Here is an 18,467-nt window from a genome sequence, read left to right on the forward strand (position 1 = left end):
CCCAAGCTTGATGTTACAGTTTTCCGGGAAAATTTTTCACGGCTAATTGATTTTTAATTATCATTTGATGGAATATGCAGTTTTTCAAAGAAAATTCCGGGTTCTCAGTAATAAGCGCACTTTATTTTACTGGCTGGGAGTTTTACCCAATTCAGTGAGCCAGAATTTTCTCAGACGCTTTCCCAAGCTTGATGTTACAGTTTTCCGGGAAAATTTTTCACGGCTAATTGATTTTTAATTATCATTTGATGGAATATGCAGTTTTTCAAAGAAAATTCCGGGTTCTCAGTAATAAGCGCACTTTATCTTACTGGCTGGGAGTTTTACCCAATCCAGTGAGCCAGAATTTTCTCAGACGCTTTCCCAAGCTTGATGTTACAGTTTTCCGGGAAAATTTTTCACGGCTAATTGATTTTTAATTATCATTTGATGGAATATGCAGTTTTTCAAAGAAAATTCCGGGTTCTCAGTAATAAGCGCACTTTATTTTACTGGCTGGGAGTTTTACCCAATCCAGTGAGCCAGAATTTTCTCAGACGCTTTCCCAAGCTTGATGTTACAGTTTTCCGGGAAAATTTTCCACGGCTAATTGATTTTTAATTATCATTTGATGGAATATGCAGTTTTTCAGAGAAAATTCAGGGTTCTCAGTAATAAGCGCACTTTATCTTACTGGCTGGGAGTTTTACCCAATCCAGTGAGCCAGAATTTTCTCAGACGCTTTTCCAAGCATAATGTAACAGTTTTCCGGGTAAATTTTCCACGGCTAATTGATTTTTAATTATCATTTGATGGAATATGCAGTTTTTCAAAGAAAATTCCGGGTTCTCAGTAATAAGCGCACTTTATCTTACTGGCTGGGAGTTTTACCAAACCCAGTGAGCCAGAATTTTCTCAGACGCTTTCCCAAGCATAATGTAACAATTTTCCGGGATAATTTTCCACGGCTAATTGATTTTTAATTATCATTTGATGGAATATGCAGTTTTTCAAAGAAAATTCCGGGTTCTCAGTAATAAGCGCACTTTATCTTACTGGCTGGGAGTTTTACCCAATCCAGTGAGCCAGAATTTTCTCAGACGCTTTCCCAAGCATAATGTAACAGTTTTCCGGGAAAATTTTTCACGGCTAATTGATTTTTAATTATCATTTGATGGAATATGCAGTTTTTCAAAGAAAATTCCGGGTTCTCAGTAATAAGCGCACTTTATCTTACTGGCTGGGAGTTTTACCCAATCCAGTGAGCCAGAATTTTCTCAGACGCTTTCCCAAGCTTGATGTTACAGTTTTCCGGGAAAATTTTTCACGGCTAATTGATTTTTAATTATCATTTGATGGAATATGCAGTTTTTCAAAGAAAATTCCGGGTTCTCAGTAATAAGCGCACTTTATTTTACTGGCTGGGAGTTTTACCCAATCCAGTGAGCCAGAATTTTCTCAGACGCTTTCCCAAGCTTGATGTTACAGTTTACCGGGAAAATTTTTCACGGCTAATTGATTTTTAATTATCATTTGATGGAATATGCAGTTTTTCAAAGAAAATTCCGGGTTCTCAGTAATAAGCGCACTTTATCTTACTGGCTGGGAGTTTTACCCAATCCAGTGAGCCAGAATTTTCTCAGACGCTTTCCCAAGCTTGATGTTACAGTTTTCCGGGAAAATTTTTCACGGCTAATTGATTTTTAATTATCATTTGATGGAATATGCAGTTTTTCAAAGAAAATTCCGGGTTCTCAGTAATAAGCGCACTTTATTTTACTGGCTGGGAGTTTTACCCAATCCAGTGAGCCAGAATTTTCTCAGACGCTTTCCCAAGCTTGATGTTACAGTTTTCCGGGAAAACTTTCCACGGCTAATTGATTTTTAATTATCATTTGATGGAATATGCAGTTTTTCAAAGAAAATTCCGGGTTCTCAGTAATAAGCGCACTTTATCTTACTGGCTGGGAGTTTTACCCAATCCAGTGAGTCAGAATTTTCTCAGACGCTTTCCCAAGCATAATGTAACAGTTTTCCGGGAAAATTTTCCACGGCTAATTGATTTTTAATTATCATTTGATGGAATATGCAGTTTTTCAAAGAAAATTCCGGGTTCTCAGTAATAAGCGCACTTTTTCTTACTGGCTGGGAGTTTTACCCAATCCAGTGAGCCAGAATTTTCTCAGACGCTTTCCCAAGCTTGATGTTACAGTTTTCCGGGAAAATTTTCCACGGCTAATTGATTTTTAATTATCATTTGATGGAATATGCAGTTTTTCATAGAAAATTCCGGGTTCTCAGTAATAAGCGCACTTTATCTTACTGGCTGGGAGTTTTACCCAATCCAGTGAGCCAGAATTTTCTCAGACGCTTTCCCAAGCTTGATGTTACAGTTTTCCGGGAAAATTTTCCACGGCTAATTTGATGGAATATGCAGTTTTTCAAAGAAAATTCCGGGTTATCAGTAATAAGCGCACTTTATCTTACTGGCTGGGAGTTTTACCCAATCCAGTGAGCCAGAATTTTCTCAGACGCTTTCCCAAGCATAATGTAACAGTTTTCCGGGAAAATTTTCCACGGCTAATTGATTTTTAATTATCATTTGATGGAATATGCAGTTTTTCAAAGAAAATTCCGGGTTCTCAGTAATAAGCGCACTTTATCTTACTGGCTGGGAGTTTTACCAAACCCAGTGAGCCAGAATTTTCTCAGACGCTTTCCCAAGCATAATGTAACAATTTTCCGGGAAAATTTTCCACGGCTAATTGATTTTTAATTATCATTTGATGGAATATGCAGTTTTTCAAAGAAAATTCCGGGTTCTCAGTAATAAGCGCACTTTATCTTACTGGCTGGGAGTTCTACCCAATCCAGTGAGCCAGAATTTTCTCAGACGCTTTTCCAAACATAATGTAACAGTTTTCCGGGAAAATTTTCCACGGCTAATTGATTTTTAATTATCATTTGATGGAATATGCAGTTTTTCAGATAAAATTCAGGGTTCTCAGTAATAAGCGCACTTTATCTTACTGGCTGGGAGTTTTACCCAATCCAGTGAGCCAGAATTTTCTCAGACGCTTTTCCAAGCATAATGTAACAGTTTTCCGGGAAAATTTTCCACGGCTAATTGATTTTTAATTATCATTTGATGGAATATGCAGTTTTTCAAAGAAAATTCCGGGTTCTCAGTAATAAGCGCACTTTATCTTACTGGCTGGGAGTTTTACCCAATCCAGTGAGCCAGAATTTTCTCAGACGCTTTTCCAAGCATAATGTAACAGTTTTCCGGGAAAATTTTCCACGGCTAATTGATTTTTAATTATCATTTGAGGGAATATGCAGTTTTTCAGAGAAAATTCCGGGTTCTCAGTAATAAGCGCACTTTATCTTACTGGCTGGGAGTTTACCCAATCCAGTGAGCCAGAATTTTCTCAGACGCTTTCCCAAGCATAATGTAACAATTTTCCGGGAAAATTTTCCACGGCTAATTGATTTTTAATTATCATTTGATGGAATATGCAGTTTTTCAGAGAAAATTCCGGGTTCTCAGTAATAAGCGCACTTTATCTTACTGGCTGGGAGTTTTACCCAATCCAGTGAGCCAGAATTTTCTCAGACGCTTTCCCAAGCTTGATGATACAGTTTTCCGGGAAAATTTTCCACGGCTAATTGATTTTTAATTATCATTTGATGGAATATGCAGTTTTTCAAAGAAAATTCCGGGTTATCAGTAATAAGCGCACTTTATCTTACTGGCTGGGAGTTTTACCCAATCCAGTGAGCCAGAACTTTCTCAGACGCTTTTCCAAACATATTGTAACAGTTTTCCGGAAAAATTTTCCACGGCTAATTGATTTTTAATTATCATTTGATGGAATATGCAGTTTTTCAAAGAAAATTCCGGGTTCTCAGTAATAAGCGCACTTTATCTTACTGGCTGGGAGTTTTACCCAATCCAGTGAGCTAGAATTTTCTCAGTCGCTTTTCCAAACATAATGTAACAGTTTTCCGGAAAAATTTTCCACGGCTAATTGATTTTTAATTATCATTTGATGGAATATGCAGTTTTTCAAAGAAAATTCCGGGTTCTCAGTAATAAGCGCACTTTATCTTACTGGCTGGGAGTTTCACCCAATCCATTGAGCCAGAATTTTCTCAGACGCTTTCCCAAGCATAATGTAACAGTTTTCCGGGAAAATTTTCCACGGCTAATTGATTTTTAATTATCATTTGATGGAATATGCAGTTTTTCAAAGAAAATTCCGGGTTCTCAGTAATTAGCGCACTTTATCTTACTGGCTGGGAGTTTCACCCAATCCAGTGAGCTTGAATTTTCTCAGACGCTTTCCCAAGCATAATGTAACAGTTTTCCGGGAAAATTTTCCACGGCTAATTGATTTTTAATTATCATTTGATGGAATATGCAGTTTTTCAGAGAAAATTCAGGGTTCTCAGTAATAAGCGCACTTTATCTTACTGGCTGGGAGTTTTACCCAATCCAGTGAGCCAGAATTTTCTCAGACGCTTTCCCAAGCATAATGTAACAGTTTTCCGGGAAAATTTTCCACGGCTAATTGATTTTTAATTATCATTTGATGGAATATGCAGTTTTTCAAAGAAAATTCCGGGTTATCAGTAATAAGCGCACTTTATCTTACTGGCTGGGAGTTTTACCAAACCCAGTGAGCCAGAATTTTCTCAGACGCTTTCCCAAGCATAATGTAACAATTTTCCGGGAAAATTTTCCACGGCTAATTGATTTTTAATTATCATTTGATGGAATATGCAGTTTTTCAGAGAAAATTCCGGGTTCTCAGTAATAAGCGCACTTTATCTTACTGGCTGGGAGTTTTACCCAATCCAGTGAGCCAGAATTTTCTCAGACGCTTTCCCAAGCTTGATGTTACAGTTTTCCGGGAAAATTTTCCACGGCTAATTGATTTTTAATTATCATTTGATGGAATATGCAGTTTTTCAAAGAAAATTCCGGGTTCTCAGTAATAAGCGCACTTTATCTTACTGGCTGGGAGTTTTACCCAATCCAGTGAGCCAGAATTTTCTCAGACGCTTTTCCAAGCATAATGTAACAGTTTTCCGGGTAAATTTTCCACGGCTAATTGATTTTTAATTATCATTTGATGGAATATGCAGTTTTTCAGAGAAAATTCAGGGTTCTCAGTAATAAGCGCACTTTATCTTACTGGCTGGGAGTTTTACCCAATCCAGTGAGCCAGAATTTTCTCAGACGCTTTTCCAAGCATAATGTAACAGTTTTCCGGGAAAATTTTCCACGGCTAATTGATTTTTAATTATCATTTGAGGGAATATGCAGTTTTTCAGAGAAAATTCAGGGTTCTCAGTAATAAGCGCACTTTATCTTACTGGCTGGGAGTTTTACCAAACCCAGTGAGCCAGAATTTTCTCAGACGCTTTCCCAAGCATAATGTAACAATTTTCCGGGAAAATTTTCCACGGCTAATTGATTTTTAATTATCATTTGATGGAATATGCAGTTTTTCAGAGAAAATTCCGGGTTCTCAGTAATAAGCGCACTTTATCTTACTGGCTGGGAGTTTTACCCAATCCAGTGAGCCAGAATTTTCTCAGACGCTTTCCCAAGCTTGATGTTACAGTTTTCCGGGAAAATTTTCCACGGCTAATTGATTTTTAATTATCATTTGATGGAATATGCAGTTTTTCAAAGAAAATTCCGGGTTATCAGTAATAAGCGCACTTTATCTTACTGGCTGGGAGTTTTACCCAATCCAGTGAGCCAGAATTTTCTCAGACGCTTTTCCAAACATATTGTAACAGTTTTCCGGAAAAATTTTCCACGGCTAATTGATTTTTAATTATCATTTGATGGAATATGCAGTTTTTCAAAGAAAATTCCGGGTTCTCAGTAATAAGCGCACTTTATCTTACTGGCTGGGAGTTTTACCCAATCCAGTGAGCCAGAATTTTCTCAGTCGCTTTTCCAAACATAATGTAACAGTTTTCCGGAAAAATTTTCCACGGCTAATTGATTTTCAATTATCATTTGATGGAATATGCAGTTTTTCAGAGAAAATTCAGAGTTCTCAGTAATATGCGCACTTTATCTTACTGGCTGGGAGTTTTACCCAATCCAGTGAGCCAGAATTTTCTCAGACGCTTTCCCAAGCATAATGTAACAGTTTTCCGGGAAAATTTTCCACGGCTAATTGATTTTTAATTATCATTTGATGGAATATGCAGTTTTTCAAAGAAAATTCCGGGTTCTCAGTAATTAGCGCACTTTATCTTACTGGCTGGGAGTTTCACCTAATCCAGTGAGCCAGAATTTTCTCAGACGCTTTCCCAAGCATAATGTAACAGTTTTCCGGGAAAATTTTCCACGGCTAATTGATTTTTAATTATCATTTGATGGAATATGCAGTTTTTCAAAGAAAATTCCGGGTTATCAGTAATAAGCGCACTTTATCTTACTGGCTGGGAGTTTTACCAAACCCAGTGAGCCAGAATTTTCTCAGACGCTTTCCCAAGCATAATGTAACAATTTTCCGGGAAAATTTTCCACGGCTAATTGATTTTTAATTATCATTTGAGGGAATATGCAGTTTTTCAGAGAAAATTCAGGGTTCTCAGTAATAAGCGCACTTTATCTTACTGGCTGGGAGTTTCACCCAATCCATTGAGCCAGAATTTTCTCAGACGCTTTCCCAAGCATAATGTAACAGTTTTCCGGGAAAATTTTCCACGGCTAATTGATTTTTAATTATCATTTGATGGAATATGCAGTTTTTCAAAGAAAATTCCGGGTTCTCAGTAATTAGCGCACTTTATCTTACTGGCTGGGAGTTTCACCCAATCCAGTGAGCCAGAATTTTCTCAGACGCTTTCCCAAGCATAATGTAACAGTTTTCCGGGAAAATTTTCCACGGCTAATTGATTTTTAATTATCATTTGAGGGAATATGCAGTTTTTCAGAGAAAATTCAGGGTTCTCAGTAATAAGCGCACTTTATCTTACTGGCTGGGAGTTTTACCCAATCCAGTGAGCCAGAATTTTCTCAGACGCTTTCCCAAGCATAATGTAACAGTTTTCCGGGAAAATTTTCCACGGCTAATTGATTTTTAATTATCATTTGATGGAATATGCAGTTTTTCAAAGAAAATTCCGGGTTATCAGTAATAAGCGCACTTTATCTTACTGGCTGGGAGTTTTACCAAACCCAGTGAGCCAGAATTTTCTCAGACGCTTTCCCAAGCATAATGTAACAATTTTCCGGGAAAATTTTCCACGGCTAATTGATTTTTAATTATCATTTGAGGGAATATGCAGTTTTTCAGAGAAAATTCAGGGTTCTCAGTAATAAGCGCACTTTATCTTACTGGCTGGGAGTTTTACCCAATCCAGTGAGCCAGAATTTTCTCAGACGCTTTTCCAAGCATAATGTAACAGTTTTCCGGGAAAATTTTCCACGGCTAATTGATTTTTAATTATCATTTGATGGAATATGCAGTTTTTCAAAGAAAATTCCGGGTTCTCAGTAATAAGCGCACTTTATCTTACTGGCTGGGAGTTTTACCCAATCCAGTGAGCCAGAATTTTCTCAGACGCTTTTCCAAGCATAATGTAACAGTTTTCCGGGTAAATTTTCCACGGCTAATTGATTTTTAATTATCATTTGATGGAATATGCAGTTTTTCAGAGAAAATTCCGGGTTCTCAGTAATAAGCGCACTTTATCTTACTGGCTGGGAGTTTTACCCAATCCAGTGAGCCAGAATTTTCTCAGACGCTTTTCCAAGCATAATGTAACAGTTTTCCGGGAAAATTTTCCACGGCTAATTGATTTTTAATTATCATTTGAGGGAATATGCAGTTTTTCAGAGAAAATTCAGGGTTCTCAGTAATAAGCGCACTTTATCTTACTGGCTGGGAGTTTTACCCAATCCAGTGAGCCAGAATTTTCTCAGACGCTTTCCCAAGCTTGATGTTACAGTTTTCCGGGAAAATTTTCCACGGCTAATTGATTTTTAATTATCATTTGATGGAATATGCAGTTTTTCAAAGAAAATTCCGGGTTCTCAGTAATAAGCGCACTTTATCTTACTGGCTGGGAGTTTTACCCAATCCAGTGAGCCAGAATTTTCTCAGACGCTTTTCCAAGCATAATGTAACAGTTTTCCGGGTAAATTTTCCACGGCTAATTGATTTTTAATTATCATTTGATGGAATATGCAGTTTTTCAGAGAAAATTCCGGGTTCTCAGTAATAAGCGCACTTTATCTTACTGGCTGGGAGTTTTACCCAATCCAGTGAGCCAGAATTTTCTCAGACGCTTTTCCAAGCATAATGTAACAGTTTTCCGGGAAAATTTTCCACGGCTAATTGATTTTTAATTATCATTTGAGGGAATATGCAGTTTTTCAGAGAAAATTCAGGGTTCTCAGTAATAAGCGCACTTTATCTTACTGGCTGGGAGTTTTACCAAACCCAGTGAGCCAGAATTTTCTCAGACGCTTTCCCAAGCATAATGTAACAATTTTCCGGGAAAATTTTCCACGGCTAATTGATTTTTAATTATCATTTGATGGAATATGCAGTTTTTCAGAGAAAATTCCGGGTTCTCAGTAATAAGCGCACTTTATCTTACTGGCTGGAAGTTTTACCCAATCCAGTGAGCCAGAATTTTCTCAGACGCTTTCCCAAGCTTGATGTTACAGTTTTCCGGGAAAATTTTCCACGGCTAATTGATTTTTAATTATCATTTGAGGGAATATGCAGTTTTTCAAAGAAAATTCCGGGTTATCAGTAATAAGCGCACTTTATCTTACTGGCTGGGAGTTTTACCCAATCCAGTGAGCCAGAATTTTCTCAGACGCTTTCCCAAGCATAATGTAACAGTTTTCCGGGAAAATTTTCCACGGCTAATTGATTTTTAATTATCATTTGATGGAATATGCAGTTTTTCAGAGAAAATTCCGGGTTCTCAGTAATAAGCGCACTTTATCTTACTGGCTGGAAGTTTTACCCAATCCAGTGAGCCAGAATTTTCTCAGACGCTTTCCCAAGCTTGATGTTACAGTTTTCCGGGAAAATTTTCCACGGCTAATTGATTTTTAATTATCATTTGAGGGAATATGCAGTTTTTCAAAGAAAATTCCGGGTTATCAGTAATAAGCGCACTTTATCTTACTGGCTGGGAGTTTTACCCAATCCAGTGAGCCAGAATTTTCTCAGACGCTTTCCCAAGCATAATGTAACAGTTTTCCGGGAAAATTTTCCACGGCTAATTGATTTTTAATTATCATTTGATGGAATATGCAGTTTTTCAAAGAAAATTCCGGGTTATCAGTAATAAGCGCACTTTATCTTACTGGCTGGGAGTTTTACCAAACCCAGTGAGCCAGAATTTTCTCAGACGCTTTCCCAAGCATAATGTAACAGTTTTCCGGGAAAATTTTCCACGGCTAATTGATTTTTAATTATCATTTGATGGAATATGCAGTTTTTCAAAGAAAATTCCGGGTTATCAGTAATAAGCGCACTTTATCTTACTGGCTGGGAGTTTTACCAAACCCAGTGAGCCAGAATTTTCTCAGACGCTTTCCCAAGCATAATGTAACAATTTTCCGGGAAAATTTTCCACGGCTAATTGATTTTTAATTATCATTTGATGGAATATGCAGTTTTTCAGAGAAAATTCCGGGTTCTCAGTAATAAGCGCACTTTATCTTACTGGCTGGGAGTTTTACCCAATCCAGTGAGCCAGAATTTTCTCAGACGCTTTCCCAAGCTTGATGTTACAGTTTTCCGGGAAAATTTTCCACGGCTAGTTGATTTTTAATTATCATTTGATGGAATATGCAGTTTTTCAAAGAAAATTCCGGGTTATCAGTAATAAGCGCACTTTATCTTACTGGCTGGGAGTTTTACCCAATCCAGTGAGCCAGAATTTTCTCAGACGCTTTTCCAAACATATTGTAACAGTTTTCCGGAAAAATTTTTCACGGCTAATTGATTTTTAATTATCATTTGATGGAATATGCAGTTTTTCAAAGAAAATTCCGGGTTCTCAGTAATAAGCGCACTTTATCTTACTGGCTGGGAGTTTCACCCAATCCAGTGAGCCAGAATTTTCTCAGACGCTTTCCCAAGCAAAATTTAACAGTTTTCCGGGAAAATTTTCCACGGCTAATTGATTTTCAATTATCATTTGATGGAATATGCAGTTTTTCAGAGAAAATTCAGAGTTCTCAGTAATATGCGCACTTTATCTTACTGGCTGGGAGTTTTACCCAATCCAGTGAGCTAGAATTTTCTCAGACGCTTTCCCAAGCATAATGTAACAGTTTTCCGGGAAAAATTTCCACGGCTAATTGATTTTTAATTATCATTTGATGGAATATGCAGTTTTTCAAAGAAGATTCCGGGTTCTCAGTAATATGCGCACTTTATCTTACTGGCTGGGAGTTTTACCCAATCCAGTGAGCTAGAATTTTCTCAGACGCTTTTCCAATATTTTGTAACAGTTTTCCGGGAAAATTTTCCACGGCTAATTGATTTTCAATTATTCAATTCAATTCAATTCATATTTATTTGTTGTTTTATCAATTCACTAAAGTAGTTACATTGGTTCATTATAGAGTTTTGGTTTGCCTTACAACTATACCATAATTCACTGTATCATTTGATGCATTATACAAAATTCATGTTCATTCAATTGCAGGAAAATACTCGCAAAAAACCTGCCATCATTACTGATAGATTTGAGATAGTGAGAGGAAAAGACGTTTTCTTAAAGCTATATCACAGAGACACTAAAAAAACTTATATACTATGGCACCAAACCGACGATCAACTCGTTCTCCGACATTGTGCATCCCGTCCAAAATTTTTGGAGCAGCCGTGTAGTCCACAAACTCAAGGATTCGGTATGTGATAACTCTTGCAGTTCATCCGATGGAAAGTTGAACGGTAGATCTAGCATCATTTTCAGAATCTTGTTCTGTTTTACTTGAAGCTTCAAACGACGAGATTGAGCGCAGCTGTGCCAAGCTGGGAATCCATAGGTGATTATAGGACGGAAGATCATTTTATAAATCAGTATTTTGTTTTGGTTACTGAGTCGCGATCGTCGAGAGATAAGAGGATAAAGCATTTTTATTAATTTATCACATCTTGACAGTGAAGCTGCAATGTGTTTATCAAACTTGAGTTTTGGATCCATCGTCAAACCTAGATATTTTGCCTCCTCCGACCAAGGAACAGCGTGGTTCATGGCCGTTATTTGCGTTTGTGGAAGAAAACGTTGATTTCTTCGGCGGGTGAAAAAGATAGCTTGAGTTTTCATCGGATTTATCCTGATTCTCCATCGTCGTTGGTAGTTTTCAATTGCGTCTTGAGCTGATTGAAGCTTTTCGATGATAACCTCTGGTGTCTTGTCAGCAGCAACGAAACCAGTGTCGTCTGCGAAGAGGAAGTATTCTACGTCGTTCACTGTCACGATATCTGCGGTGAAGATATTGTATAGCACTGGACTCAGAACAGCACCCTGTGGGACACCGTAGGGTATCTGATGGGCCCGTGACAGTTCACCATTAACGATAACTTGGAAGCTGCGTTGCATAAGGAACGACTGCAATAGTTTCAGGATATACAGTGAAAAATCAGCAACTCTCATTTTATGTAAAATAGCCTCTTGCCATACAGAATCGTAGGCCTTCTCCACGTCCAAGAGTACCATTCCTGCCGATTGGCCACGGCTGAAACTTTGTTTAATATGCTGTGTTAGTCGAGCTAGCTGGTGGTTTGTGGAGTGACCACGCTTGAATTCGAATTGCTGAGGAGGAACTATATTGTGGTTTTCGAGGTGTCTTTCGATGCGAGACAAAATAACACGTTCAAGAATTTTGCTCATACTAGGCAGCAAACTGATTGGACGATAGTTTGTTGGTAGTGTAACGTCCTTACCTGGTTTGGGGATGGCAGTGACAATGGCGTGTTTCCAACTGCTCGGAAAATAACAGTTTTTCAAGCATGCATTAACAATTTTCGTAATCATTACTAGACCTTTCCGTGGTAGATGTTTAAGGAGTAAGTTACGAATTTTGTCCTGACCAGGTGCTTTCCTTGGTTTCATCTACATAATAATCCTTTCTATCTCTCTAGGACGGATCAGTGGGACATCGTTCTCTGTGGTAGCTGAATTTTCGATGAAACTGATCGAGGCATCAACTGCATAGGTTGTCTGGACGTCACCTGGCAGAGGATTGCGATGTGTGCTAGCAAAGCATTCAGCAAGTAGGTTAGCTTTTTCTAGCGGAGATGATATCAAACTGTTAGTGTCGACTTTTTGCAGCGGAGGACTGTATTTTACGTTCTTTCGAAGGGCCTTACTGATTTTCCACACATCTTTCGCACCGTTGTCCAAATTGAGAATCGTTCTAGAAAAGTGATGGTTCCTTGCTAATGAACAATCTTCTCGTATCCGTCTATTGAGTGATTCAACTATCATCAAAAGCAAGGGATCACGAGTGCGCATCCATTGACGACGACGAGTGTTTCGTAGTTGAATCAGTTGCCGCGTGGAAGTTGAAACCTTTGCATCCTTATATGGTTTAACGGGAGCGTTTGGTACTGATACAGCTTCTGCTTCTTGGAGGGTTGTGGTGAGAAACTGAACAGAGCTGTCTATTGCTGCGGGGCTGTTCAAGTTATTGACCACAGCAGATGTGAGGTCGATCTTCTCATTCACTAATCGCTTGAAAAGGTTCCAATTAGCTCGAGCGTAGCATCGTGAAGTCAGATTGACGGAGTTTGGTGGTGCAACTAGATCTATGTCGAAACATACCGGAAGATGATCCGAAGACAGATCGTTGACAACAGACAGGGCTGACATGTTGACCAGGTTATTGGAAAGAACCAGATCTAGCGTTGATGGCTTACGACCATTGTGCGGATTGTATGTGAACGAGTTCGGGGCGTGGATGAAGAAATCAGAAGATGACGATCGAGTAGCCAGAATATTTCCGGCTTTGTTCGCCCTCAAGCAGTTCCATAGACGATGGCGTGCGTTAAAGTCGCCCGCGACGAAAAAGGGTTCTGGGCGTCGTACTAGATTGTCAATATCACTCCGAAATTTGTTCCAAACTACTCCTCTGTGTTGACCCGGAAAATATGCAGCAATGATGTGAATCGTTAGTGTTGCATTTTTAATCTCTATTCCAACCGATTCAATTACTCTTGTGTTAAGATCTAACTGGGAAAACTGGATACCTTTCTTGACGACAATTAGAACGCCTCCACCTCGCTCGTTGTTTCTCGACCTCCTGTCGGCTCGGATACAGTTGAATTGGGGGTGATGGAATGAGTTTTGTGGTGCTAGCCAAGTCTCTGTCACAGTGGCGATATCAACTTGGTGCCGAATAAGAAAATCAAAAAATTCGATTCGTTTTGGTAGGATCGACCTACTGTTCCAATTAACTACGTTTAACGTGTTGAAGTCACCCATTGTACAGATACTTCAACATTAGCTCAGAGAGTGCGAAGAATTGTTGCTCCTTACTTCGGCATCCTTTGAGACGGATGAACATGTCTCTCGCGAGGGATAGGAACTCGGTGATGGTGAAAAGGCCATCGTTGGAATGCGGGTCAGATGCAGGAGAATGAGTACCAAGCGCTGCAATTTGTGCGTAGGTGGCATTACTGTTCGCATTGGGAGTAGCTCGGCGTGGTGCTGGAGGTCCTTGGTTGCCGAGAAGCGGGAAATCGATGTTAGTCTTCCTAGGGGGTAGATGGGTTGGTTTTTTCCTCTTCTTGTCTAGGTCTTCCAGATAGGATTTTCTGGCTGGACACCCACGAAAATTAGCAGTGTGGTTGGCACCACAATTCGCGCACTTAAGCTGGCTTCTGTCATTATGTTTACTGTTTAGTGCTGCTTTCTTAGGAAGTGAGCACCCGTTGGAGAGATGTTTACCACTGCATTTCACACATTTGGGAGCCAGGTTACAGTTGGTCGAGCCGTATCCAAAACGCTGGCAGCGGAAGCACTGAGCTGCGTCATCTACGCGTTTCTCATAGAACCGCCACGATACAGCTACATTGAACAACGCTTTCGTTTTCTTCAGGTCCTGTAACTTCACCGAACCACGAGGGAAGTAGAGAACGTACAATGCATACGTACCGAGCGATGATGGGGTTGTGGAAAGAACCTTGACGTCACTTGGATTGATGTTTGACCTTGCTAGTTCTTGTTTCAGCTTAGCAGGTTCAGTCAGCGGGAGACCTGTTAGGACAAATTTGAACCCGGAAATTTCTTTGAAAAACTGCATATTCCATCAAATGATGCTTAAAAATCAATTAGCCGTGGAAAATTTACCCGAAAAACTGTTACATTATGCTTGGAAAAGCGTCTGAGAAAATTCTGGCTCACTGGATTGGGTAAAACTCCCAGCCAGTAAGATAAAGTGCGCTTATTACTGAGAACCCTGAATTTTCTCTGAAAAACTGCATATTCCCTCAAATGATAATTAAAAATCAATTAGCCGTGGAAAATTTTCCCGGAAAACTGTTACATTATGCTTGGAAAAGCGTCTGAGAAAATTCTGGCTCACTGGATTGGGTAAAACTCCCAGCCAGTAAGATAAAGTGCGCTTATTACTGAGAACCCGGAATTTTCTTTGAAAAACTGCATATTCCATCAAATGATGCTTAAAAATCAATTAGCCGTGGAAAATTTTCCCGGAAAACTGTTACATTATGCTTGGGAAAGCGTCTGAGAAAATTCTGGCTCACTGGATTGGTTAAAACTCCCAGTCAGTAAGATAAAGTGCGCTTATTACTGAGAACCCTGAATTTTCTCTGAAAAACTGCATATTCCCTCAAATGATAATTAAAAATCAATTAGCCGTGGAAAATTTTCCCGGAAAACTGTTACATTATGTTTGGAAAAGCGTCTGAGAAAATTCTGGCTCACTGGATTGGTTAAAACTCCCAGTCAGTAAGATAGAGTGCGCTTATTACTGAGAACCCTGAATTATCTCTGAAAAACTGCATATTCCATCAAATGATAATTAAAAATCAATTAGCCGTGGAAAACTTTCCCGGAAAACTGTTACATTATGCTTGGAAAAGCGTCTGAGAACATTCTGGCTCACTGGATTGGGTAAAACTCCCAGCCAGTAAGATAAAGTGCGCTTATTACTGAGAACCCTGAATTTTCTCTGAAAAACTGCATATTCCCTCAAATGATAATTAAAAATCAATTAGCCGTGGAAAAATTTCCCGGAAAACTGTTACATTATGTTTGGAAAAGCGTCTGAGAACATTCTGGCTCACTGGATTGGGTAAAACTCCCAGCCAGTAAGATAAAGTGCGCTTATTACTGAGAACCCTGAATTTTCTCTGAAAAACTGCATATTCCCTCAAATGATAATTAAAAATCAATTAGCCGTGGAAAAATTTCCCGGAAAACTGTTACATTATGTTTGGAAAAGCGTCTGAGAACATTCTGGCTCACTGGATTGGGTAAAACTTCCAGCCAGTAAGATAAAGTGCGCTTATTACTGAGAACCCTGAATTTTCTCTGAAAAACTGCATATTCCCTCAAATGATAATTAAAAATCAATTAGCCGTGGAAAAATTTCCCGGAAAACTGTTACATTATGTTTGGAAAAGCGTCTGAGAACATTCTGGCTCACTGGATTGGGTAAAACTCCCAGCCAGTAAGATAAAGTGCGCTTATTACTGAGAACCCTGAATTTTCTCTGAAAAACTGAATATTCCCTCAAATGATAATTAAAAATCAATTAGCCGTGGAAAATTTTCCCGGAAAACTGTTACATTATGCTTGGAAAAGCGTCTGAGAAAATTCTGGCTCACTGGATTGGGTAAAACTCCCAGCCAGTAAGATAAAGTGCGCTTATTACTGAGAACCCTGAATTTTCTCTGAAAAACTGCATATTCCCTCAAATGATAATTAAAAATCAATTAGCCGTGGAAAATTTTCCCGGAAAACTGTTACATTATGCTTGGAAAAGCGTCTGAGAAAATTCTGGCTCACTGGATTGGGTAAAACTCCCAGCCAGTAAGATAAAGTGCGCTTATTACTGAGAACCCTGAATTTTCTCTGAAAAACTGAATATTCCCTCAAATGATAATTAAAAATCAATTAGCCGTGGAAAATTTTCCCGGAAAACTGTTACATTATGCTTGGAAAAGCGTCTGAGAAAATTCTGGCTCACTGGATTGGGTAAAACTCCCAGCCAGTAAGATAAAGTGCGCTTATTACTGAGAACCCTGAATTTTCTCTGAAAAACTGCATATTCCCTCAAATGATAATTAAAAATCAATTAGCCGTGGAAAATTTTCCCGGAAAACTGTTACATTATGCTTGGAAAAGCGTCTGAGAAAATTCTGGCTCACTGGATTGGTTAAAACTCCCAGTCAGTAAGATAAAGTGCGCTTATTACTGAGAACCCTGAATTATCTCTGAAAAACTGCATATTCCCTCAAATGATAATTAAAAATCAATTAGCCGTGGAAAATTTTCCCGGAAAACTGTTACATTATGTTTGGAAAAGCGTCTGAGAAAATTCTGGCTCACTGGATTGGTTAAAACTCCCAGTCAGTAAGATAGAGTGCGCTTATTACTGAGAACCCTGAATTTTCTCTGAAAAACTGCATATTCCCTCAAATGATAATTAAAAATCAATTAGCCGTGGAAAATTTTCCCGGAAAATTGTTACATTATGCTTGGGAAAGCGTCTGAGAAAATTCTGGCTCACTGGATTGGGTAAAACTCCCAGCCAGTAAGATAAAGTGCGCTTATTACTGAGAACCCTGAATTTTCTCTGAAAAACTGCATATTCCCTCAAATGATAATTAAAAATCAATTAGCCGTGGAAAAATTTCCCGGAAAACTGTTACATTATGTTTGGGAAAGCGTCTGAGAAAATTCTGGCTCACTGGATTGGGTAAAACTCCCAGCCAGTAAGATAAAGTGCGCTTATTACTGATAACCCGGAATTTTCTTTGAAAAACTGCATATTCCATCAAATGATAATTAAAAATCAATTAGCCGTGGAAAATTTTCCCGGAAAACTGTAACATCAAGCTTGGGAAAGCGTCTGAGAAAATTCTGGCTCACTGGATTGGGTAAAACTCCCAGCCAGTAAGATAAAGTGCGCTTATTACTGAGAACCCGGAATTTTCTTTGAAAAACTGCATATTCCATCAAATGATGCTTAAAAATCAATTAGCCGTGGAAAATTTTCCCGGAAAACTGTTACATTATGCTTGGGAAAGCGTCTGAGAAAATTCTGGCTCACTGGATTGGGTAAAACTCCCAGCCAGTAAGATAAAGTGCGCTTATTACTGAGAACCCTGAATTTTCTCTGAAAAACTGCATATTCCCTCAAATGATAATTAAAAATCAATTAGCCGTGGAAAAATTTCCCGGAAAACTGTTACATTATGCTTGGAAAAGCGTCTGAGAACATTCTGGCTCACTGGATTGGGTAAAACTCCCAGCCAGTAAGATAAAGTGCGCTTATTACTGAGAACCCTGAATTTTCTCTGAAAAACTGCATATTCCCTCAAATGATAATTAAAAATCAATTAGCCGTGGAAAATTTTCCCGGAAAACTGTTACATTATGCTTGGAAAAGCGTCTGAGAAAATTCTGGCTCACTGGATTGGGTAAAACTCCCAGCCAGTAAGATAAAGTGCGCTTATTACTGAGAACCCTGAATTTTCTCTGAAAAACTGAATATTCCCTCAAATGATAATTAAAAATCAATTAGCCGTGGAAAATTTTCCCGGAAAACTGTTACATTATGCTTGGAAAAGCGTCTGAGAAAATTCTGGCTCACTGGATTGGGTAAAACTCCCAGCCAGTAAGATAAAGTGCGCTTATTACTGAGAACCCTGAATTTTCTCTGAAAAACTGCATATTCCCTCAAATGATAATTAAAAATCAATTAGCCGTGGAAAATTTTCCCGGAAAACTGTTACATTATGCTTGGAAAAGCGTCTGAGAAAATTCTGGCTCACTGGATTGGGTAAAACTCCCAGCCAGTAAGATAAAGTGCGCTTATTACTGAGAACCCTGAATTTTCTCTGAAAAACTGCATATTCCCTCAAATGATAATTAAAAATCAATTAGCCGTGGAAAAATTTCCCGGAAAACTGTTACATTATGTTTGGGAAAGCGTCTGAGAAAATTCTGGCTCACTGGATTGGGTAAAACTCCCAGCCAGTAAGATAAAGTGCGCTTATTACTGATAACCCGGAATTTTCTTTGAAAAACTGCATATTCCATCAAATGATAATTAAAAATCAATTAGCCGTGGAAAATTTTCCCGGAAAACTGTAACATCAAGCTTGGGAAAGCGTCTGAGAAAATTCTGGCTCACTGGATTGGGTAAAACTCCCAGCCAGTAAGATAAAGTGCGCTTATTACTGAGAACCCGGAATTTTCTTTGAAAAACTGCATATTCC

At 38.7% G+C, this 18,467-nt stretch overlaps 1 protein-coding gene across 1 annotated transcript; it reads right to left on the reverse strand.

Annotated features, from left to right (window-relative positions):
- Positions 1–13,471: 13,471 nt before the first annotated feature.
- Positions 13,472–14,299, reverse strand: LOC134291576 (uncharacterized). Its single transcript, XM_062859513.1, has one exon. It carries the CDS (start codon positions 14,297–14,299, stop codon positions 13,472–13,474), a length of 828 nt encoding a protein of 275 aa, XP_062715497.1.
- Positions 14,300–18,467: the final 4,168 nt, after the last annotated feature.

Source organism: Aedes albopictus, chromosome 1 (assembly GCF_035046485.1).
Source record: "Aedes albopictus strain Foshan chromosome 1, AalbF5, whole genome shotgun sequence".
NCBI classification, from domain to species: Eukaryota; Metazoa; Arthropoda; class Insecta; order Diptera; family Culicidae; genus Aedes; species Aedes albopictus.

Excerpts from the sequence above, each read along its gene's own strand:
- LOC134291576 (XM_062859513.1), bottom strand. The coding sequence starts at position 14,299 with ATGCAGTTTTTCAAAGAAATTTCCGGGTTCAAATTTGTCCTAACAGGT.